The sequence below is a fragment of the Martes martes genome (assembly GCF_963455335.1).
Source record: "Martes martes genome assembly, chromosome: 3".
Taxonomy (NCBI): Eukaryota; Metazoa; Chordata; class Mammalia; order Carnivora; family Mustelidae; genus Martes; species Martes martes.
Window position 1 is genome coordinate 80,358,956 of NC_137890.1, and position 25,508 is coordinate 80,384,463.

The 25,508-nt window shown below is 35.2% G+C and overlaps 1 protein-coding gene across 2 annotated transcripts in view; it reads left to right on the plus strand.

The window, feature by feature from the left end:
• The window catches only part of XPO4 (exportin 4), a 125,821-nt gene that overhangs the window by 66,471 nt on the left and 33,842 nt on the right, over positions 1-25,508 (plus strand). For both annotated transcript variants that reach the window (XM_080798524.1, XM_080798525.1), the window contains 3 exons: positions 7,417-7,529; positions 12,176-12,333; positions 12,587-12,761. In XM_080798524.1, coding sequence (XP_080654650.1) covers positions 7,417-7,529; positions 12,176-12,333; positions 12,587-12,761 — 446 coding nt within the window. The remainder of the gene's footprint in view (positions 1-7,416; positions 7,530-12,175; positions 12,334-12,586; positions 12,762-25,508) is intronic.

The following is a 25,508-nucleotide window of genomic DNA, read 5'->3' on the forward strand; positions in this document are numbered from 1 at the left end:
ATCTTAAAAAAAAAAAAAAAAGTCCTCTGTGATCCTGCATGGTCTGATCTCTGCCTCTTCCTCAAAACTTTCCTGTGCTATTTTGTTAAGAGCTGCTCTCACAAGCTGTTTCCTTCTGCTTTGGCACTCTTCACATGGACTTTCTCTGCCTGGACACCCTCTCCCCTTTGCCTAATCACCACCTGATTGTGCCTGAGATGGGTACCCTAGATCAGGTTTCTTTTGCTATGCTTTCTCATATGTATGTTATATGTGATTTTCTCCCACTTCGCTCACTTCTCATTTGTAAATTTTCATTTGTAGCTCATTTGAATAAATATACTTACCCACTCATTTGGAAGCTCATGAAAGCATGGGTCATGTGTTTGTTCACTATATTGTTTTAGCACCTTGCACAGTCTAGCATATAGTAATAGATGCTTAACAAATATGTATTATTTAATTAGTGAGGTAAGATGATTTGATTCCAAAATACTATTTTATTTCTTGGATGTTTGTTCATGCTGCTAAGATTATTTAGCTGGGAGTTCACCTGGTGTCCATAAATGCTTAAGGGTTTTGGCAATGCTAATCATAAATGACAGTATCATTTTGTAATAAGAATGTTTGGCAGGTATGTTTGGTATGTTGACTTTAATAATACTTCTTTTTTTAGTTTGATTACAGTGCATTTTATTGATATTCTATTTTTGTGGATCTGATTTGGTTTTAGTAAAAAAAATTTCAACTCAGTGTCTTGGGGAAAGCTAACTGGATCATAAAATAGTAATGAGATATAGAAGCCTTCACCTAAATTAGGATTTCCAGTAAACCCACTGTTACTATTTGCAGGCAAGGCTTGGGAAAACATTCAGGTGAGGTCAGTTCTCCTTTATTTCAGAGGACTTTTGGTTACTTGGACGAAATGCAATCTGTGAGACTGGGCGCATTGGTTCTGTGTTGTGCCAGAAAGAGAAATAACAGTTTTTATTGTTAGAAAAATTCATAGTGACAGAGATTAAATGTTTAAGAAGAAAGACTTGGCTTTCCCTTTGCCTCTGAAACTTGGTTTTACTAATGAAGTAGCTTAAGAATATGGGAAGATGGAGAAATTTAAGTTTTTATTACTTTTGTAAAATATTCACTGTTGCTATATTATCTTCCTATATCATAAAGTATTTATAAGTATAAGCTATGGTAATTTTCATTCTCTCTGTGTTTGTTTGAGGATGATTTGTAGTTATTGTGTAACTCATTGTCTTTTTACTGTCAGTTATTACCACGAAATGATACCCTTACTAAAGGTAAGGTGAACAAGAACTCATTTGCATTTGTAAGGACCAGTGTATTTCTGAGGATGACTTTTCTCCCCTCATATTAAGATATATGTGCTTACTGATAATACTGCTTGCTGTTTGAGACCTTAAGACTTGTTCAGGACAGAAAACTTAGTAGGATTTATCCAGTGACAGTAGCTGGATACATTCAATTCTGTCCTAGTGTGTTTCTCTCTGGTCATGCAGTTATAAAATAGGGCAGGTGGTACATTTATATAGAGTTCTTAGATGTTGCTGAGCTTTCCTAAGCAGAGAATTTTAGAGCTAGATAGTATCATTGTGAAACAGACAGTAGAGAATGGAGTTAATTATTCACTGTTCTGAGGTACAGTTGAATTTATGTCTAGTTGCAGCTGATTTTCCAGAGGATTAAGATAGTGTTGAACTTAGAAGACTGCTTGGGTTTTTGCATCAAAGAATTGGAACCCTTGCTGGAACCCTTGCTAAGAAGGGAGTGGGCTTGTATTTGATACAATGACAGAAATATTGTACTGCAACTTGTGTTTTTTGAATTTGGTGAAAATATGGGAAGGTAAAGTAAGATTAGATGGGGATGACAGATTTTTTAAAAGACAGGATTATTAAAAGACAAAGCTCTGGATGGCTGTTTTACTGAATTTTTGTTCATTTGGGTACAAATGAATTTTCTGATACAAAATATAAATTCCTTGAGTGCAGTATTTATTATAGATAAATGTTTAGACCCAGAGGCCAAGGGGTGCCTGGGTGACTCAGTGGGTTAAAGCCTCTGCCTTTGGCTCAGGTCATGATCCCAGGGTCCTGGGATCGAGCCCTGCATTGGGCTCTCTGCTCGGCAGGGAGCCTGCTTCCCCCTCTCTCTCTTTGCCTGCCTCTCTGCCTACTTGTGATCTCTGTCTGTCAAATAAATAAAATCTTAAAAAAAAACCAGAGGCCAAGAAAATTCTTGATTTAAAATCTGATTCAGCTTTTGGTAAATGCTAGCTATTTAACTAGTATCAACCAGTTATAACTTGTAGGTCTCCTAAAACCTGATAGGTGTATAATATGTATAATAAATGATTAATTAGTAAATAATCACTTCATTGTTAGACTCTTCTTTCATTGATAATACATTTGGATAAAAAAGATAAAGCAGTACAATGTGTAGATATTATGGCATGTGAATGTAGTAGTATAAATGAAAACTTTTTTTTCACTTAAAAAATTTTTTTTTATTAACATATATTTGTTTTGGGGTACAGGTCTGTGATTTGTCAGTCTTACACAGTTAACAGCACTCACTGTAGCACATACCCTCCCCAGTGTCCCATCACCCAGCCACCCCATGCCTCCCACCTAAATCAAAACTTTAAATCATTTTTAAAATGTTGTCTTAAGAATAGAAGTGCTAGGAGCACCTAGGTGGCCCAGGCGGTTAAGTGTCTAACTCTTGGTTTCAGCTCAGGTCATGATCTCGTGGTGGTGGGAGCAAACCTTGCATCAGGCTCTGCTCATCATGGAGTCAGCGTGCCCATCTTCCTTCTCGTCTGCTCTTCCTCCTCTCTCTCTCAAATAAATAAATAAAATCTTAAAAAAAAATAGAAATGCTTGATTTCTGAATTTTAGAGGTGGTCTTTTTGCTTTGTTTTTAAAGTAATCTACACTTTGAATTACCTGGGAGAGAAATGATATTTTGGGGTGTCTTATACAAACATACAGAAATAGCCAGTTGGCAATACCAAATCAAAAATTGAATCGCCCTAATTTTTTACATTTTGAATATATGGATATGGTCCAGATCTATATATGACTGTTCTGTTCACATTGTGATACGCTTCTCACTGTTTTTTTTTTTTTTAATTGAAAAGTAATACTTGTACATTCATAGAAACAGTATTTCAGGTAATACAGAAGAACCCTCATAAGCTTTTCCTCTCTTTTTTGAAGATTTTATTTGTTTGTTTGGTTATTTATTTATTTATTTATTTGAGAGAGAGAGAACAAGAGCACAGGAGCAGAGGAGATTGGGAGAAGCGGACTCCCTGCTGAGCAGGGAGCCCAGTGTGGGGTTGTATCCCAGGACTCTGGAACTATGACCTGAGCTGAAGGCAGACACTTATTAACTGATTGAGCCTCCCAGGGGCCCCCAACACCCGCCATAGCCTTTTAGGAAGGCAACCACTTTAGCAGTTTCACAGCACAGTCTGCGAACTAAAACATGTATTTCTTGTCAGAATAACTTTGTTCTTACAAATTTGTTCCATTCATTATTACACTGTTCCTTTTGTCTCCTTTAATGTTGAAGTTTTTGTTAAAATGCTTTTGGAGTAGTTACATGTTCTTTCAATAGAGGTATTATTTATAATTAAGTTACATGGTTGTATCTTACTATACTAACAAGAGTATGTGTGTGCTTTTACTGTGCAAAAATGATGGTTGTGGTTGTTCTGGGCTGCTTTATAAGGAGAAGGTAGTTAAGTTTGCAGTGTTACAGATTAATTCTTCAAAGAACAATTAAGGTAATCTCTGAGCAAAGTGTGTTATAAATGAGCTTTCTAGTAGAAGGCAAACATGTCAGAGACAAAAGTCCTTTCTAGGTTCAGAGTTGGAAAACAAAAAACTGACATGAACTTTTAAGATAATTATGGGATCAGGGTGCCTGGGTGGCTTAGTCAGTTAAGCATCTGCCTTCAGCTCAGGTCATGTTCCTGGGGTCCTGGGATCAAGCCCTGCGTCGGGCTCCCTGCTTAGTGGGGAGTCTGCTTCTCCCACATCCTCTGCTGCTCCCCCTGCTTGTGTTCTCTCTCTCTCTCTCTCTCATAAATAAATAAAATCGTTTTAAAAATACAATAATTGGGGGAAAGTATTTTCTGATAGATGTCAGATACAGAACTCACAGATCTCCATGTGATATTAGCAAAATGTAGGGAATTAACATTTTAAAAATATGCTTGTCAGGTTTTAGAGGAAATTTGGCTGTGCATACTGGCACTAGGGGAAGTATATTTAAAACAGACCAGGATCAGGGAAGCTGAAACCAGAATTTTAAAAAATTAAAGATTTTGGGCGCCTAGGTGGCTCATTTGGTTAAGTGACTGCCTTCTGCTCCAGTCATGATCCCAGAGTCCTGGATTTGAGGGTTATTTTGAATATGAGGTTTAGGTGAGCAATTGCAATTAATTGATTTCCTATCTGGAAAAAAGCCCTCTCCTAAAATTAGGTATTTCCATTTTCTCTTAATACAAAGCCTTCATATCCACAAGAATTTATGGAGCATACACTCTTTTGAAATACAAAAAAGGTAGAAAAGAAAAACAAGTATATTGGTTTAGATTTTGTTTCCATTTGTAATACTTAATCTTTGACGTTATCACCGTCCACTCACTGAAGAATGTTGGCAACCCCTTGTTGAGTATAACTAGCAGGCTTAGTTAGGATGCAGGAGATTCATCGCCTTCCCTTGAAATGAGATTTTCCATTTTGTGAAGACACAAGTATTACTCCCTTTACTTTTTTTTTTTTTAAATTTTATTTATTTATTTGACAGACAGAGATCACAAGTAGGCAGAGAGACAGGCAGAGAGAGAGGAAGGGAAGCAGGCTCCTGGCCAAGCAGAGAGCCTGATGCGGGGCTCGATCCCAGGACCCTGGGATCATGACCTGAGCCGGAGGCAGAGGCTCTAACCCACTGAACCACCCAGGTGCCCCCTCCCTTTACTTTTGGCAGTATTCTCCCAGTATTCTTCCTCTTTGCTTGAATTGTGTAGGGTTCTTAGAGGTTTTAGATTTTAGCTTTCTCTTACAGGTACCAGCCCTGAAGTATTTGTCTTTCTTATTCTGAGAGAGAACAGCTTGTGCATGCTCACTGCCTGGATGGCTATATTAACAAGAAAATTGAAAGATGGTCTGCTTTGAGATGAACCATTTTACTACAGTTATGTGAATCTGTCTCATATCCCACCTAATTTAAAAATAAATTGATACCTTTTATAAGCATATGAAGTACTAATAAATTCTCCTATTTTTCTAGTTGAAGATACTTAGTAAAATTATACACATGTATTTTGTTAGATCTGGATGGCCAACAAAATAACAGTTTGTTACCATTTTAATGTGATATTGCAGACTCCCCTAAAAAACTGGAATGAGATTGTCATGTTTTTTTTTATGCATCTGCTCAACACAGTACTGAGTGTAAGTAATAAATATAAATGGGATGTTGAAATTTGAGGAAAATAGAGCTGGAAAAAAATAAGTGGAATATTTTTTATGAAATACAAAGAATTTTTTTGCCTTACTCTTGGGTACTTTATTTCATATGTTCAAGCCTTATTTTTTAATGCCCCAAACTTTTATTGTGGAAAATTTCAAAGATGTGCAAAAATAAAATACCCTGCTTCCTTAGCTCTAAGTTCTTGTTTTAAGCTATACTCTTCCATCCTCAGATTATTGTAAAGCAAATCCTAGACATCCTATGATTCCATCCACAGATATTTGTTTCTCTAAAAAGTAAGCCTTCATTTTAGACAACATGTAAAAATACAAGTTTTCAATTGGTATATTCTGAATGCAGAAGACAGTGTTAACAACATAAGATCAAAATATGCGCCTACTGAGAAAGTGTAGTCATTTAAAAAACTATTAACCACTGAAAACTCTTATGGGGCGCCTGGGTGGCTCAGTGGGTTAAAGCCTCTGCCTTCGGTTCAGGTGGTGATCCCCGATGCTCTCTGCTCAGCGGGGAGCCTGCTTCCCTTCTCTCTGCCTGCCTCTCTGGCTTGTGATCTCTGTCAAATTAAAAAAAAACAAACTCTTAGTACTCATGGACTGATTTTTTTTTTCTCCCTTCAAAAAAAAATCCAGGCTTACTTCATTTTAACTGTTTTGTGTCTTTTGACTCTTTCTATGCACCTCCACAAGGGGGCAGGTAAAGGAAGAGAAAAGTGAAATTTAAGTGACTGACTTGAATTTCACTTTTATTCATCGATCAAATGGAGTTGCAGAACATTTTTGGAGCAATTTTTCAGAAATAAACAGACTTCTCTTCTGAAACAACTCGTAGTCCCCTCCTTGCTCTTCAGAGACAAAATACTAGGTATTTCAAAAGGGGGTTAAGTAATAATCTTTTAAAAAATGATTTCCAAAGCATTGTCATAGCCTTTCATGTTCTCTAATGATTTGGGCCATAATGAAAATACAGCATTTGAACATGGGTCTAATTTTTGCAAGCTATAGTTTTGGATAACTATTTTTGAAATTTCTCATTGAGTGATGAAAATGTTGCCTCGTTGATGTATTTAGCTGGACATCTGATTAGCAATGGAAGGGGCAGAACTACTGTCTTTATACCCAGACAGCTTTCTCTTTTCTTAAAAACCTCAATTTCTACATCAGTGTCATTGAGTGAATTATATTCATGGACACTTACAAATATATTATGGTTACTTCATGTATGGCAAAGATAGTATTCTGAAGCATGTTTAATATTGAAACACTTGAACACCATAAAAGTAGATTTTTAGTCTGTGGGAATTTTAAATGAGTATCTGTAGAGTTGTACATAAACTGATTATTTCTTTATCTGGAATTGGTATTTGCATAATCTGATGTGTGGGAGTTTTGCTGCCTCAGTATGATGTGTATTTGCTCTTGTTCTTTTTTTGTTACCCAGTGAATATATTTCTTTGGGAAAAATACTATTTTTCCAAATAGTCTATTTTGAGACTCACATTTTATGTATGTAGTTTTAGTTGTTATAAGATATTGGGGGGAAATATGGGATAAATATTTAGAAATTGATTTTTCCTTTTTTGTGTATATTTTGGCATCTGTTTTACATCACATTTTTTCCTTCTGTTGCTACTGTTAAGATCTCTGATTATCAACATTTTTATATCCCTACAGCATGACATGACATGTAATTCTGATGAAACTGTTCCTATATTCCTGTAGCATTTTTTTTTTTAAGCACTTAATGCCTTTTATTCCTTAGCTTCATTCATGAATTATGTAGCATATGTGAAGAGGCTTAAACTGTTTCCATTACATTCTTTCTGGATGGCTCCTGTTATATTTAGGAGATACTTATACTTTAGACAAAGTAAGAATGTTATTGTTGTTGACCTTGACACCAGATAACTGGGCAGACATTATATAGCTATGTTTGAATCCTCACAAAATGTGCTGTTAAAGCCAACAGAATCCTGGCGGGAGACTCTTCTGGATAGCAGAGTTATGGAGCTGTTCTTCACAGTAAGTCTTGCTTTTCATCTCTGGTGGTGAAGGCCAAGGGAGAGTGCCGCTGAAAAGAGTACATGTTTTGTATTTTTCTTAAGTAAAACAGGACAGATTGCTTTCTCCTCTGAAGCCTTCTCTTCTAATCAATACATCTGCTTAGATAGAAATTATATAGAAATATTCTTGCTAATTTATAAAAATGTTATGTACGTATGAAGACTTGAATATTCTGGAGCTGAAGTTCTCAAACATTTTGGTCTCAGGACCGCTTTACATTCTTAAAAATTACTGACAACTCGAAATAGCTTTTGATTATGAGGTTATAGCTATTACCATTTACTGTATTAAAAATTCAAACTGAAAACTTTAAAAAATAATTTAGTAATTCATTTAAAAATAACAATTTTTGAGGGGGCGCCTGGCTAGCTCAGTCAGTGGAGCATGCAACTCTTGATCTGAGGGTTGTGGGTTTGAGCCCAATGTTGGGTGAAGAAATTAGTTAAAAATAAAGTCTTTAAAATAGTGACACCAAACCATTACATACTAACATAAATAACATTTTAGTGAACAAATAGCTATATTTTGGGGAGGGGGGAAGTTTACTGAAAAGAGTGGCATTGTTTTATATTTTTGCAAAAACTCTAATGTTATGCTTAACAGAAGATAGCCAGATTCTCAGATCTGCTTCTGCATCCACTTGGTTGTAATATTACAGGTCAGATAACCTTGAGGAAACTCCACTGTATACATGTGTGAAAGTGACAGTGGAAAGGGCAAATACTGTGTTAGTATTAGTATGAAAATAGTTTTGCCCTTATAGACAACCTGACATGGTCTTAGGAATGTCTCTGGATTCCTGGACCTCACTTGGAGATCCGCTTTAGTAGAGTAGTGTACTTTTTTATGTACTAATTTATGAGTCATGGTTAAGTTAGTGTTATTGAATAGCAGCTTATTTCAATTATAACTTTAAATAGTCCTGTTTATTATTTGCTAAATATCAAGAAGTAGGCAGTATGTTCCTATGTTTGCACATGAGGATCCTGCTGTAATAGTCCAAAGCTGGTAAAAACGTGTATATGGAGTGGGGAGGGATGCTAATTTGCTGTTAATAGTACAGGCACACAAGTTAGTTTGATAAAATGACTGGGGTGAAAGTCCAAATAAAGACCAATTAAGAAGAAAAAAAGGAAGCCATTTTACTTAATCCTAGCCATTTTAGTTTCTTACCTTTCCATTTGTTAGAAAAACATTATTTACTATCCTTACAGCTGCCTTCCTGTTCTGATCAAACCATTTAAAATATTGTAGTTGTGTGGTATATATTTTACAATACCTAGAATAAGGTTATTCATCCATAGTTATACATAAAAATGTTTTCAACAGAAATGCTTAGACTAAGTATTACCTTCCATTTTATTCTTTAAATCAGAGAAATGATGACTAAAAACACTATCAGTACCAAAGAGATGAGTGTAACTAAATTAACAAATTCTGTTGCCTGCCACATCTGACAGAAGTTGTTTTGATATGTATCCAAGTTCAATTCTTTGTGTTATTCATTTGACTGAAAGAAGATCCCATTCCAGCAGTTTTTGAAAAGGTGAAAAACTTGCTGGCAGTACTGGAAACAACTCCCCCAAATCTGAACAGCTGTCTAGACAAACTAGACAGCTGCTTCTGTCAGCTGTGAACCACCACATGCAAATAGCTTTTGAATTTGAAAGTTTAACCCTTTTTACTGTATTATTTTAACAGTTTTGTGCTTTTGACCTATTGCTTTCATTTAAGGGGTTTATAAAAAAGTTTTCATTTGTAGTTTGTTATAAAAATGACAGTGGGTAATCTTTTAATTTCATTCAGTTTTTGTTAAACTTATTTTCAAGTTATGTGAATGCATTACCTAATAGAAAGCATTTTTCTATTGGATATCCTTATTTCTCTAGAGATTTGTGTAGGTAGACATAAATATACTATTGCATGAATTTAAGACTTGAAATGTATTGGTCACAACTGAATTTAGGAATACTCTAGGTTTCATTCTGCCCCTCAAAAGTTTACAAATGTCTCAATTTTTCTTTATTCCATAAGGTATTAGAAAAACCACTCTCGTTATTTTTTCCTCCTGCCTTTTTGACTGATTCTCCTTGACCTCATTTATGGTCTCTTATTTTCTCTGCTTACTGAAAAAAATCATTAGTGTTCTATCTTAGTTTTCAGCTTTGCTGACTCTATAACACGTTTCTTGGGCTGTCTCTTCCACATGTTGGACTTCAAGCACCACTTCTGCACCGATGACTCCTAAATCTATATTCAGCACAGGCTGCTCTAGAGTTCCAGAGCCTTATAATCCAAGTGCTTACTGGGTGTTTTAATTTGGATGGCACACAGACATCTCAGATTCAGCATGTTCCAATAGAATTTATCTTACTAACTTGCTTCTCTTTACTCCTTGTCTTTCTTTGCCATTCACCTCCTTGGGTGTTCTGCTAGACTTTGCTTTTCCTTATCCCTCTGCTTTCCCTATTCAGGTGATGAATTCAGTTTTTAATTTGTGTGATATAGTTCAGTTGCGGTAGAACTCCTGTGTAATGCTGACATTGGAAGAAGGGCAAGAATCTGCTATATTATGCAGGAATTCATTGGTTTATCATGAGTTTTATATGGTTCGTATTTCAGAGAACATAAATTAAGTGTGAACAGTATTCCATGCAGGCTCTGAGGCATATCCCTATTTTTATTTCATTTTATTATATAATCAACATTAGCTGTTTTGGTCATCATATCTTTTGATTCCTCACTTCTTGCCCAGGAACAAGCAACCATTTAGCTCTATAGAAAAGAAACCCTCTGTTGTCCGGGATTGCATTGTATTCATTGGCAGAATGTACCCTTGGATAACTTGCTTAAATGTTGATTAGGTTAAACAGTGTGACAACAGAAATTTAGTTAGTTTTCAGATAAGGAATTTAAGAATGAGTTGTGTTCAGAAGTTCTTGAATTGGACAATGTAGATGGATGAATTTGTATATTATACTTTTAATTTACTATTTAAAACTTAAAATGTAATGGAATATATTTTGAGAAACATTTGTGTTATTCTAGACCAGGGATTGGCAGAGTTTTTCTGTAAAGGCCAGGTAGTAAATATTAGGCTTTGCAGGTCATATGTTCTCTGAGGCAGCTGTTTAGCTCTGCCGTTGTCATACAGAAGCAGCCATGGATGATAACTAAACAAAAAAGCATTGTAGTGTTCCTGTAAAACTTTATTCACAGTTATTAAAATGTGAATTGTGTATAATTGTCTTATCTTTTGAAATACCATTTTTCTTTTATTTTGTTTACCTCAACCATAAAAAAAATGTAAAAACCATCTGATAGGCCATACAAAATACGTAGGAGGCCAAATTTGGCCATAAGCTGTGGTTTGCCAACCCATATTCTAGACCAAAGAGGATGGAATATTTTAAACATGTCAGTAGATCAGTTTTGTGACTCTTTAGTATTTTAAATTTCTTAGAGCCTTAAGAAGTTCAAGGTTTTAAAGATTAATGAAATCAGTCTGTGAAAAAGGATTTGAGTGTCTGTTCACTGTGTCCCAAAAATGTACCTGTGGATACTTAAGAGAAATATGCTAACTTCAAGTAATTTATAAATGATTTGCAGAGTCAGAGTGAACATAATTTGAAACAAATAGAGAACTAATGTTTAAAATTCTGTGCCATTCAGAAAGCAAAGAGATTTGTGTAAGAAAAGAAGGGCTGGATAAGTCGAATGCTTGTGGAAAGTAGAAAATGGTTGCCATTAAATGCGGTTGGTGGATTAGGATAAAAAATTACCTGCAATTTCTCTACGAAGTGTATTTTTCTTTGGCAGTTTAATTCTGTCAGATCACAGAAATGAAACATCTTTAAAATCTGAAAATATTAATAACACCGTTAAATGGGGAGCAGTATTTCAGGAGCATTTCTTTTTGTACAGAATACCATGGACCAGGTGTTTCACGTCAGTATTGCATCATTGAAATAAGAGCTAGATGAGGTTTAAAGTGGATGTAAATATAATTTAAATAAAATTAAAAAAATTTAGCCATTATTAAAAGCAATGGTATAGGATAAAATGAAATTCAAGCAAATTGTGGGCAATCTCAGAGTAATGAAAGAGTATGCTTCTATACTGGTTGAATTAGTGAATGTCTAGGGATTGAAAGGTATATTGGTTTTCTAAGTGTGCAACTGTTTACTTCTGCTAAAGCAGCATCTATATACTCTTGATTGAACTTGTCTGCTAACTTTAGCAAGAAGCTGTAGCTAGGCATAGTTAGCATAATACAGATGACTGTCGTTGTTGCTGTTTTTAGAAGAAGCAGTATGTCTGACTGGCTGGCATCTGTTTCTCTCTTTGTCATAACATGCTGGAGACAGTTCAATTTTCAAAATGTAGGTAGCCCTCAGTTAAGAATTACTTGATAAGTTTAAAATCATGGCCTATAACGTAAAGTGGACTGAGGGACAATTTTCAAATTTAGTTAAGTTCAGGAATTAATTTTCTAGAAATAACCAGCTACAGTGAATTTTTCTCTTACCTCATTCGGCATGATAGACACGTGACCCTTACAAAAGAAGAATTTATTTTTATGGATTAGTAATTCTTTCTAACAGGTACATCGAAAAATCAGAGAAGATTCAGATATGGCACAAGATTCTCTTCAGTGCCTTGCCCAGTTAGCTTCTCTTCATGGACCCATCTTCCCCGATGAAGGATCACAAGTTGATTATCTAGCACACTTCATTGAGGGATTACTGAATACTATCAATGGGTAGGTATACTTGCCCTTTGTAACTGAAAAAGAACCTTCAGTTTTTTTCTTTGTTTAACGTTAGAGGAGAAAAAGAAACTAGTGATTTTTTCCCTGTTTATATTCTGGAGTATAGTTATATGGGTAATTTGAAATTAATACACAGATACACGCCTTTAAAAATGAATGGATGATAATATTTGCATGTTTGGAAATGAGTTCTTGAGACTTTTCTTCTACTACCACTTAATAATACTCATTACTTGATTTGTAGAATTGAAATAGAAGATTCAGAAGCTGTGGGAATCTCCAGCATTATCAGCAACCTGATAACTGTGTTCCCTCGAAATGTTTTAACTGCCATTCCAAATGAACTTTTCTCGTCCTTTGTTAACTGCCTCACACACCTCACTTGTTCTTTTGGGCGAAGTGCTGCATTGGAAGAAGTGGTGAGTGCCTATTCTAAAATAAATTGTGTCCGTTTTTTACAAGGAAATTTGCTGTGCCTTTGCAGCATTTGTCATGACAAATAAGGAAGTGCTAGCTATTGCTAAGATTGCATTTTTGTTTTATATGCAAACTATTTGTAATTTGTTTAGAAACATTATTTTTAAATCTTGTGGATTAAAATCACTTTAGTAGATTAAATTTATTGTTAAGATTTTAATTTTGAGATAATTAAATTGAAACAAAGTGTCTGTATTAAGAATTATGTTGCAAACCCATTTTAACAAAATTTTAAGTTTAAAAATTGCTAGCATGGTAATTTAATATTTTTTGAGGATTAAAAAATTTTGGACTTATCTGGAAATTATAGAAATATAATTTGGTTCAAATAATTATAATCATGCTGGTTTTAACTAGGCTGTCCTCTTTCATTTTTTTGATGCTATGGTTTAATAGTATATTAGAATTTAGTTTTCTTTAAGATCAATAGCAGTACTAAAGATGTTTTTTGGTACAAGTTTTCGAATGTATATTTTCCAAATATAAAATTTAATTTAAGAGATTAAAATTCCTTGACAACACAGCTGTGTTAATAAGAGTTACTATGAATAACTACATTAATCATGGGAAATAATTGATTTTTTCCTCTGTAGTGGTTCTTAAATTGTTGGAACTAATTTTTCTTTTTATGAATCAGAATGTGAGTTTTTTTGAAAGATAGTAATTAAAAAGATTATTTATAGTTATCTGTTTGAATTTTATGTTAAATCCCAACTGAGTTGTTTTGTTGGGGGTCTGGCAACATCTGTATGGGTTTTTGTATCCCTTTAAGGGTGTTCAGAAGATAGAGAACTTGAGAATGGTTTATGTAGTTGGACGCTTTAGTGTTTTGATGAGTAAAGGAACCAGGTCAGGCAGATATTTGTGTGTTGGAAAAAAATGTAGGTGGTAGAAGAGTAGAAGCATAAAGTCATCATATGTGAGATTTGAATTTCTCAGAGGGAAAAATTATGTACTGAGCATGGAAATATGGAGAAATTTTAAGTATTTAACTTGATTCAAACCCTTTTCAAATTATCACAAATTCTGAATCATTCAGGTTTCATTTAACATGATTTCATTGTGCTTTTTTCCCCACCTTGGTTTGTTTGTTCTCTCTTCTAAACCAGATGGATTAAACAGTATGTTGATCACGTATTTAGAAACATAACTATTTTTTAGTTTCTGTTTGTGGGTTAAGGAAGTTCCTGAACATTTTATAGAAGAATTGCTAGAAGATATATAACATTCTTAGTTTGCAGATTTTAAGTTTAGAATTCATTTATTTTGACCAGGAGACTGACAGCTTGGAAAATAATTTTCTGTCAAGTTGGATAGAGAAACTTTAGAATATGGAAAGCCTAGACACACTTTCAGAGTTGATGTATATTGTGCTTGTTTCACGAAAAGGTGTGCTGTAGATACTATATACCTCATAGATTTCATTTAAGAAAAGTTTTATTTCTTTTCATTTGTTTTAATTAATTTAATTGATCTGGTGTTGGAAAATGATTTTAAAAATAATTGGTTGCCAGAGCACAGGGGTGGCTCAGTCGGTTAAGTGACTGCCTTCTGCTCAGGTCATGATCCCCAGGTCTTGGTATTGAGCCCTACATCAGGTTCCCTGCTCAGTGGGGAGCCTGCTTCTCCCTCTCCCTCTGCAGCTCCCCCTGCTTGTGCTCTCTCTCACTCTTTCTCCTGCTCTCTGTCATATAAATAAACAAAATCCTACCAAAAAAAAATTGGTTACCTGCCTCTGAAACTAATATACCATATGTTAATTAATTGGCTTTAAATTGAAAAAAATAATTGGTTACCTGTTTAAAAAGGCAGAGGGGAAAGATTTGCCTAAAGCTTTGTATTACTCAGAGGCGAGATTTGGTGAAGTGGAGGGCTAAGAGGGAGGCCCTTCAGGATGAGTTGTCAGAGGACTAAACAAATCCTCCTAAATGTCATCTCAACCTAATGTGGTTTTCATTATATCTTGTGTGTGCCAGGGGAGGGGAGCCTGGGGAATGTGCAGCTAATACCAAAGTACATGAACAAATCTAGCCAAACCAGAGTGGAAGTTCTAGGATTCAGGTCCCATCATCTTTTGTTTCCTTGGGTACCCGGTAATTGCGGTACTAGTACATAATACCTAGCTGTCAACCTCAGATGAAAAAATGTATTTTAAAAATGATCTTTTAAGTAAAAATAGAAAAATTGGGGCATATTAAAAAAAACTGCTTAGAGAGTCAGCATGATACAGAAAGATCATGAATGTTGGAAGGAGACAGTACTGTCATGAGCCAAGTAATTATAAACTACAGAACCTTGAACAAATTGCTTTACCTTTTTTGAGCATGTTGATATAGTTAGGATAATAATTCCTTCTATTGTTCTGTGGGGTGGATTAATTATATGGAAGTGCCTGAACACTAGGCACAATAAAATGTGGACTAATAATGTTAAAATTAACCTTTATAATAATAGCACTTATTGAGAGCCTGTGTTGTGTATACTGTCTTACCAAGGTAAGACGAGTTCTTGAGTTTTGTGCAAACTAATAGTTTTAATAGTACTTTTCTTCACAATTTTAATTTTGTGAAATGTTTTGTTTTTCTTTAATAGCAGAGGAGGTTTTTTTGCTGCAATAGGAAAATAGACTCAGCATATCCACTTTTGTGTTATTGTGAGAATATTTTTTCAAAACTATATTTTATTTAGGAATGCATACAGATTGTCTGCTTTTTAAGAAGTTTATGTCTCCAATGGTGATTATGTGGCTGTAGCAAGAAAAAAAAATCTACATGGGAAGAGAAATTTTTGATACTAGTAATGTGCATTTCATGAAATGTGTCTTTGCTTGGTGACTTTAGCCTGTGTGTGAAGACAGTTATTTATGACTGCTCTTCAACTTGCAATGAACTGAAAGTCTGTGCTGAAAAAGAGTAATTCCAGTCTTCAGCCAAGTAGTTCTCTTGGCTGTCAAAATTTCCTGGTATTACTTGAGGCTTCCTGAAGCCAAGAATTTTTTCATTGCACCCCAGAAATCAGATACTGGCTATTCCTGGACTAAAGAGGTGAGAATGACTGTAGAGATGGAACCATTGCCTTAAAAATTAATATTCTAACAAAATAATTGTTCCTATTATATCAGTTGTTTTATAAAATGTTTATAATACTAGTATATCCATTTGAATCAATTCAGTGAAATTTGAAGAAGACTGTGACTTGAACTCTGTACTCTAGTTTGCTTCTTGGTTTCTTTTGTCAATAGAAAACTTTAAGTCCAGCTCCCAGTAGGTTCATCAGACAGGAGCCATGTAACTTGTTCAGTTAATTGAGCAGAGCAGCAAAGCATGATGCTTAAACCTTGAGTGTATGAAGTGTATACATGTGTGTTTCAGAGTGGGTATGTAAAGGAGGTGGTGTTAGGTAAACTTCGTAAAGAAAAACTTTAATTGTAGTACATCTGTAGCCTAAACTCAAGACCAGCAGGACAAGGTAGTAAAGAGAAAGATACTTGATGAAGTTGTTAGGAAGTTCATTATAGAATGTAACATGGTAAAGTAACGTTGCAGTTTGTTGGGTGAATGAGTGAATGTGAAGTTCAGCATTCTTCATTCAGAATCTATTTTCTCTTGCTCAGTGGATAATTACGTTGTAGGGAGGAGATGTAGTGAAAAGGAAAGCATTGAAGTCAGATTACAAATTGAAGTTGAAAAGTGGGAAGCATAAATTTGGGATATTTCAGTGATAAGAGGGAAAACTACTAACTCACTTTCTGGCATGGTGATAGCCATACAATAATACACGTATAGTTGGCCTTGCCCCTTAACTCGCAAGAGGATGGGACTGTTTGAGAAGCCATGCCAACCTCCCCACCCAGTGGTTCTGATGGCCAGAAAGAATAAATCAGTGATACTATAGAGAGCAAGACAGCTGTCCAGCTTCATTATGTGCATTCATTTCATCTGCTTGAAAGAGTTAAAAAAAAAAAAAGAATTAGACGATGTGCATGAGTATTTTTTAAACCTTGCACGTTTCAAATATACTTCTTTTTAATACTAACAGTTTTACCTCTCTTAGGGTATTTGGAAGAAAATTGGCTATTACACCTTAAATAAAGATTCTTATTAAAATAAGTCTTTAAAAAATAATTACACTGTTTTATTTAATCCTGGTTGGATCATAATTTTATGAATGCAGTGTTTTCCTGACCTGTATCTGAATCACCTCCAATTTTCTCAATTTGTTGTACTAATCCTAGCACAGAACCAGTGTTTATGTTTTACAGAATTCTTGCACTTGAGGTGGGATATAGTTGGTTGAGAATAAAGCTTACCTATTGTCATAACTGTTGTTCCATATAGTATCCTTTGTATTGTTTAAAACAGTATTATTAGCACTAGAAACATAACCAGATCTAATGTGCCGGGGGTTTAAAAATGAACACTAGAGTGAGGTAGAAAAAAGGGATTGCCCTTTTGCCCCTTGTAAGCCAGGCAGGTCCCCTAGATGTTGGCACATGAGGATATTGCTGGATTAATTCAATTCCATAAGTATTTATTGACACCTACCATGTGCCAGGCATGGTGCTTGATGCATATACATTACTTAGCACTAAGAATTTGAAAATTCATGTGCATTTCTAAAAGGAAGAAACTATTTTAAGGAATTTGTAATGTTTAAGTACTCTGAAAATTGCAGCTCAGACTCTTGGTGTTTTTATGGGGGCAGATTTTTTTCCCCCTGTGATCTATCTATAGGATTCTTCTAACAGCTGCAATACTTGTCCACTAAATCAATTTCTCTTGGGGTCTTTTAGAAGCCAGGAATACTGTCAGCTGTATAGGTATGCTGAAGTTAAATTAATTCTATGCCTTTAGGGCCAGCTAGAAGAAAAAAAATAAGAGAACGAATTAATTCCTTTTGCATTTAACATTCAAAGGCTTCTGAAGTTTTAAGTAGAGTTCATGAAGTTTTATTTGGACATTTCTGTGATTTTATCTATGTTGTCGTATTTGCCTTAAATAATGCTACATGAGGAAAAGAATCTAAATTCTTCCAACAGATGAATAACAGCATAAACTAGTAAGAGTTCTTTGAGTCTTTAATCTTTCATTTTTCCTTTCTTTTTAGTGTTTTACACTGTGCACTACATCATATATTGTTTGATCTGTCATTGGACTTGGGGGTTGTCCCTGTGCCTATAAATTTTAAACTTACTGTGAAATATTTCATTCATCCAAAGTAAAAAATTTCATATATGTGTGTGTGTATGTATATATGTTATAAAAATAATAAAATGAGTAACTGTAAACCAACCTCCAGATTAAGAAACAGTATATCGATAGAACTTTTTTTTTATTTTTTGATAGAACTTTTTTTTTACCCTTATATTTACCTGGAGTTTTCTTCCATCCCTTATTTTATTGTAGGCATGTTTTTGTCTCATCAGTTAATTCTTCCAAATGATTTTTTTATCATGTTTGCAAAGGAACACTGCTAGTGAACTTCTGGTCAGTGTTCTTGGCATTTTTTCTCCAGCTTCTACAATCTCTGATTGTTTAATTTGTTTTCACTCCCAAGTCCATGTAAAGAGTAATACAGTAATAGCAGCCTCAGGCCAGAAATATGGAACACAAAGTTAAACCAGGTCAAGGAATTTCTTAAAGAATATTCCTTAGAGGGGCGCCTAGGTGGCTCAGTGGGTTAAAGCCTCTGCCTTCAGCTCAGGTCATGATCCCAGGATCCTGGGATGGAGCCGCCGCCCCCCCCCCCCCCCCCCCCCCGCATCGGGCTCTCTGCTCAGCAGGGAGCCTGCTTCCTCCTCTCTCTCTTCCTGCCTCTTTACCTACTTCTGATCTCTGTCTGTCAAATAAATAAATAAAATCTTAAAAAAAAATATTCCTTAGAAATAAAATTTTCTGTGTGAGAGTGAATTATCCATATCCATCTTCTTGCATTTTTTATGTCTGAATCATATGCTTCTTTTGACTAACTCATGTAATTTATGTTTACATATGAAGAAAATACTGATGATCAGAGAATGAGCTTTTCAATTTCATGGACAATATTTGGAATCTTCATGTTGGTTATTTGCTGTCCGTAGAAAAAAGATCTATTGTAGTGGGATGGATCATACTAAATATCTGATAGTAACCATAGTCCTGTTATAGTTAGGAGTAGGTTTGGAGTTGTTTACAGCATAACAATCAAATTTTAGAACTACTCTAGCACAAGATGTATTTTCTTTTTTTTAATTTGTTTATTTGACAGACGGAGATCACAAGTAGGCAGAGAGGCAGGCAGAGAGACAGAGGGGGAAGCAGGCTTCCTGCTGAGCAGAGAGCCCGATGTGGGGCTCGATCCCAGGACCCTGGGATCATGACCTGAGCCGAAGGCAGAGGTTTTAACCCACTGAGCCACCCAGGTGCCCCACGAAATGTATTTTCAATGCAAGAGTTATCTTATGTACTTTTATAGTATCTCATATTAGGTATACACACACACACATAACTTTATTATTTAGGACAATTTTAGATTCATAGCAAAATTGAGTGAAAAAATCAGAGTTCCCATATCCCCCCCTGCCCCTACAAATGCAAACAGCCTCCCCTACCATCAACATCCCCCACCAGTGTGGTAAACATTTGTTACAATCGATGAACCAGGACTGACACATCCTTATCCCGCAAAGTCCATAGTTTACATTAGAGTTCACTCTTGGTGTTATATGTTCTGTGGATTTTGACTAATGTGCAGTGATATGTATTCACCATTATGGTATCATACAGGATAGTTTCAGGGCCTTAAAAATCTTTTGTGCTCTACGTCTTACCCCTATCGCTGGCAACCACTGATCTTTTTACTATCTCCATAGTTTTGGGGTTTTTAAAAAATATTTTATTTTATTTTTTTAAAGGTTTCATTTATTTATTTGACAGAGAGAGGGCACAGACGGGGAGCAGCAGAGGGAGAGGGGGAAGCAGAGTCTCCGCTGAGCAAGAAGCCTGACATGGGGCTGGATCCCAGGACCCTCAGATCATGGCCTGAGTCAAAGGCAGATGCATAACTGACTGAGCCATCTAGATGCCCCTAAAAACATTTTATTTATTTTACAGAGGGAGAGCACAAGCAGTAGGAGAAGTAGGCAGAGGGAGAAGGAGAAGCAAGCACCCACTGAGCAAGGAGCCTGACGTGGGGCTCGATCCCAGGACCCTGGGTTCATGAACTGAGTTGAAGGCGGCTTCTTAATCAACTGAGCCACCCAGGTGCCCCTACTATCTCCATAGTTTTGCCTTTCCCAGAATGCCATATAGTTGGAATCAAGCAATACTGTTAGATTTTAACTTCTGAAATTCAAAGTCAAGAAGGGGAAGCAGATTCACATATACATATTTATTTTAGAAAGCCTCTTTTGGCAGCATCTTCATCAATGAAATTAACCATTTTTATTTATTTTTTTATATTCACATAGACGTAAACACAGATACTTTTCTATGGCTGAAGGGCTCCAGATTCACTCCTCTGTACACTTCTAAGTTAATTATGAGCGTTGAAATGTAAGTGCTGTTATCGTAGTTTGATTACCTTCTCCACCCTCCATTCCCAAATGGAGTAAAGTGGGGTCAAGTAGTCTCATAAGCTCTAAGCCCCTCTCCAAAGCCTTTCTGGCAGCAGGCCTGATAATACTTATGGCATGAGCACATAGTGTCTAGCTTGGACTCCTTCGTCATCTCTGTGCACGTGCTCTGGCTTGGCTGTTGGGTGTTGGCCAGCGTGGCCATGGAGCAGGGCCAAAGTATTATGAAAAAGCACTTGGTTAGGTTTCAGTTCTCCATGATTAGACTGAAAGATTTAGTTGCCAATTGTCATCAACCAGATTTCTCACACTTTGCCTGATGAGTTACTTGTATTGGTATACGGGAGGAACCAGAAGGCTGTTTAGAAGTTCTTAGTTCTTATTTTCTGTCCCCATCTAATGAATAGGGGCTCTTACAGTCTGTGATTTTCTGCTTTGTTTAGTATCAGGGATTATTGCTCTTTTAATAATAAAAAAGCTTATAAGGCTTTTACATTTTACTTCTACTTCTCTGTATATGAATAATTAAATTACATTAACATTATATATGTACTAAAGAACAACAAAGATAGTTTTAAGCAAATGTCCTGCTTCTTTTTGAGATACCAGAGGTCAGAGGATGCTATTCCCTAAGTTCCTCTTAAGATATGTTACCAGTCTGTTTGTTTTGGCAAGATAAACTGTTAAGACTTAACGATGTCTGCAAAGCACGTGCTTTGTTAAGTATATAAACAGTCTGCAGGTGTTTCTTTGGGAAGAAACTTTTATTCATGCTGTATTCCAGTGCTTCGCTCTCAGCATTCAATATATTTTTATTGAAGGAATAAAACTACCCTTTTTTCTTGCTGCTGATAACACATTGAGCACTGTGCATGGCCATTGTAGCACTGTATTTGTTCATCTTAAAGATCTTTTCTTTAGTCCTCACAACCATCGTAGATTATTTTATCATGTCATATTTGATACAAAAAATAAAATGTTACTTTAAAACATAATTAGATCACCATAAGTGAACCCATGACCCAACCTAAGAGCATCACCAGTACTGTGGTCAATGGTTCCAGTGTGGTCATCCCAATCCTATGACCCCGGTTTCTCCCCCTTGCAACCCTGCAAGAGAAGTGACCACTGTTCTGAAAGTTGTCATTCTCTTGCTTTAGAAATTTTCATCATTTCTATGTATAAGATACATCATTGTGTGAATGTTATACCAGATTTCCCCGTTGTGCTGTAAATGAACTTTTGAGGTTCCTTTTCTGCCATTACAAACAGCATTACAGCAAACATTCTGTGTGTTTCCTCGCATACATTCATGAGAGCTTTTGTAAGGTCTAAACCTAGAAATGGAGTTTTTGGACCATAAGATAATGTGAATGTTCAATTAAGATAGTTTCAGATTGTTTGTTGAACTGATGGAACCAGTTACTTGTTCAGCAGTGGTATGTGTGAGTTTTCATTGATCCATGTCTTCACCATCACAGTTTTGTTAAACTTGAAAGTACACGATATGGTCTTATATAATTAAGGTGCTAGTAATGGTGAGCATTTTTTCATATATATGATTCCTGTGGTTATTCCTTTGAATTGCTTGTTCAGTCCATTCCCCATTTCCATATCAGGTTGTCCTTTTTGTACTGCTTTGTAGAAATTCTTCACATATTCTGTACACTAGTTTTTTTGTCAGTTATTTGTTGCAGATCTATCCTCCCAGTTCTGTGGCTCTTCTTTTCAGTTTATGACATCTTTCTTCTTATAATTAATTTGGAATAATTTTAGATTTACCAAAAAGTTGCAAGGCAGTACCTTTTACCTAGTTTGCTCTAATTTTACCATGTTATCTAACAATGGTACATTTGTCAAAAGTAAGAAATTAACATTGGATGAATTATTATTAACTAAACTTTCATGCTTTATTTGGATTTCACTAATTTTCTATCAGTCATTTTTCTGTTTTGGAATCCAATCCTGAATACCCTATTGCATTTAAGCTTTATGGTGTCTTTTGATGAACAAATGTTCTTCGTTTTAGTGTAGTTGAACTTACTGTCATTTCTTTTATAATTAGCATTATTAGGGGTGCCTAGCTGGCTCAGTCAGTAAGAGCAGTGTGGCTCTTAATCTCAGGGTTGTGAGTTAGAACCTCATGTTGGGTGTAGAAATTACTTTTAAAAAATGATTTGCATTATTAGTTCCTTGTTTCAGACAGCTACTCTTCCTGTGTTTTCTTCTAAATGTTAAAAGTTTACCTTACATGACTTTACCATCTTAGACTTCAGTTTTTAATATGGTGTCAAGTAGGGATCCAATTTCCCTTTTTTTCATATGGATAACAAATTTTTATTTATTTATATTTATATTTTTCCCCATTTTCATTGAGAAATAATTGACATACATTGCTGTGTAAGTTTAAGGTGTACAGCATGATGGCTTGATTTACACATGTGAAATGATCATCACAATAGGTTTATTAGTTAACATTCATCATAGATACAACAAAAAGAAAAATTTTCTCCTTGTGATGAGAACTTTTAAGATCTACTCAAACAACTTTTCTATATATCACAGAGGGGTATTAACTGCAGTCATCATATTTTACCTTACTTCCACAGAATTACTTATCTTATAACTGAAAGTTTGTGCCTTTTGACCACCTTTCTCCAGTTCCTCCTCCTCACCCCTCTGGTACAACAAATCTGATGTCTTTTTCTGAGTTTTGTGGGATTGTTGTTGTTGTTCTTCTTCTGGTGCCATATGTAAGTGAGATCAGTATTTGTCTTTCTCTGACTTACTTCACTTGGCATGATGCCTTCAGGGTCCATCCATGTTGTCACAAATGGTAGGTTTTCCTCATTTTTTTTTAACAGGAGATTTTCCAGTGTGTATATATACCACAGTTTCTTTATTCATCTGTCACTGGACACTTAGGTTGTTTCTATGTCTCGGCTGTTGTATATAATGCTGCTGTGAATGTGGGGTTGCAGATTATCTTCTTGAGTTTTAATTCCCTTTGGATATATTCCCAGAAGTAGAATTGCTGGATCAAATGGTAATTCTATTAATTTTTTGAGGGTCCTTCATACTATTTTCCATAGTGGCTGCACCAGTTTACAATCCCACCAACAATGCACAGGGGTTCCTTTTTCTCCTAATCCATGCCATTATTTATTATTAACTCTTGCCCTTTTGATGATGGCCATTCTCACACCCATAAAGTGATAAATTCCTTTTGATTTTGATTTGCATTTCCCTAATGACTAGTGATATTGAACATCTTTGATGTACCTGTTGACCATTCTTATATCTTCTTTGGAAAAATGTCTTTTCAGGTCCTTTTTTCATTTTTAAATTGGATTATTTGTGGGTTTTTTGCTATGGAGTTATATAAATTCTTTATATTTTTTTGGATATTAACCCCACATCACATTTATGCTATCATATATCTAGTTTTCACATAAAAGCGGTGTGTTTCCAGAACTCTCTAATCACTTCCATTGGTCAGGTTTCTATTTCTGCACCTATATTTTGCTTTATTCTGAGGGGATGTTTAGGTATTTGATAGGACATGCTCCCACCCTCACCCCCACTCCCTTCAAGTTCTTCAGAAGAGTCTTGGATATATTTGGCTTTTTATTTTCCATATAAAATTTGTGAATTTGTTAAATTGGATTGTGGTAGGGGGTATGGGGAATCTTTTTTTTTTTTTTTGAAGATTCCATTCATCATTTTGACAGAGAGAGTGGGAGAGGGAGAAGCAGGCTTTCTCCTGAGCAGGGAGCCTGTCACAGGGCCCAATCCCAGGACCCTGGGATCATGACCTGAGCCAAAGGCAGACACTTCTGAACCACCCAGACGCCCCGACTATGGGGAATCTTAAGTGAAGAATGGATATCTCTCGATATTAACTCTATCCATAAATGTGGTATTTCTCTGTACTGATTTAAGTCTAATTCTTTGTGCCTAAATAAAGGAATACATTTTTTACTACCTTATATTTTTGTTACTGTTGTAAATAGTATCTTTTTAAACTTCATTGTTCACATTCCTGCCAGCATAGAAAAAAATGCAGTGGGTTTTTGTATATTGATCTGATATTTACTAACCCTTCTAAATTCTTTCTGGTTCCAATAATTTGTCTTTAGAGTCTTTTTAGTCTTCTGTGACAATTATATCATCTGTAAATAATGATAATGTTTTCAGACTTTATAATCTGTGTTTCTTTTTTCTCGTAGTTTAATACATTTCTTTTTCTTATTGTACAGTATTGAATACAAATGGGAACAGCTCATCTTTTCTGGTTCATCATTGGGAATAATGTCTGCTCTAGGTTTTTGAGCTGTTCTTTATCAGAATTGCTAATAGGTTTTTGTAAAACTTGACTGACTTAATAATTTAATGCTTAATAATTTAATGGGCTGAATTGCTCTTATAGATATTTCTAATGGTAAAATTGCCCTTGCATTTCTGAGTTGACCCCAACTGGATAATCATGTATCATGACCTTTTATGAATGGCTGGATTTGTTTGTTGACAGAATTACAACAACTCCACAGATCACTCTCTAACGCATTTTTTTCTCTTCACTGGATCAGTTTGTATAAGATTAGTTGTTTTTTGTTTTGCTATTTTTTGCTAGTTCACTAGATCTCACCTGTAAATCTGCCAAGCCTGGTATTTTCTTCTGGAGAAAAATTTAAACTAACTAAAAATTTTAAATGGTTAATTGTGGGAATATTCAAGTTTTCTTTTTTTCCTTGGTCCAAATACTAGGACCAAATACTAGGAGTGTGTCCATTTTTTTTATCAGTTAAGTTTTTACTTCTACTTTTTTACTTCACATTTATAATTTTAATGTTGTTACTAGTATCATTTCAGAATACAATTTTAATGTAAAAATGGAATATGCTAATTGGTAAAAGTAACCCAAATGGTGCATAAAAATTAAAATTCTTCAAAAATCCCATTAATTACCCACTTTCTTGGCATCTCTTTACTCATACATAGGGTTATAAATACCTTTTCCCCTCCTCAAAGTATGAAGATGTAATACTCAAAATTGTTTTAAAAATGTTTTTGATTAATGAGAAGTAAACCAAATCACTTGTAGTTTCACCTTCTGAAACTTATTATAAATTTTTAA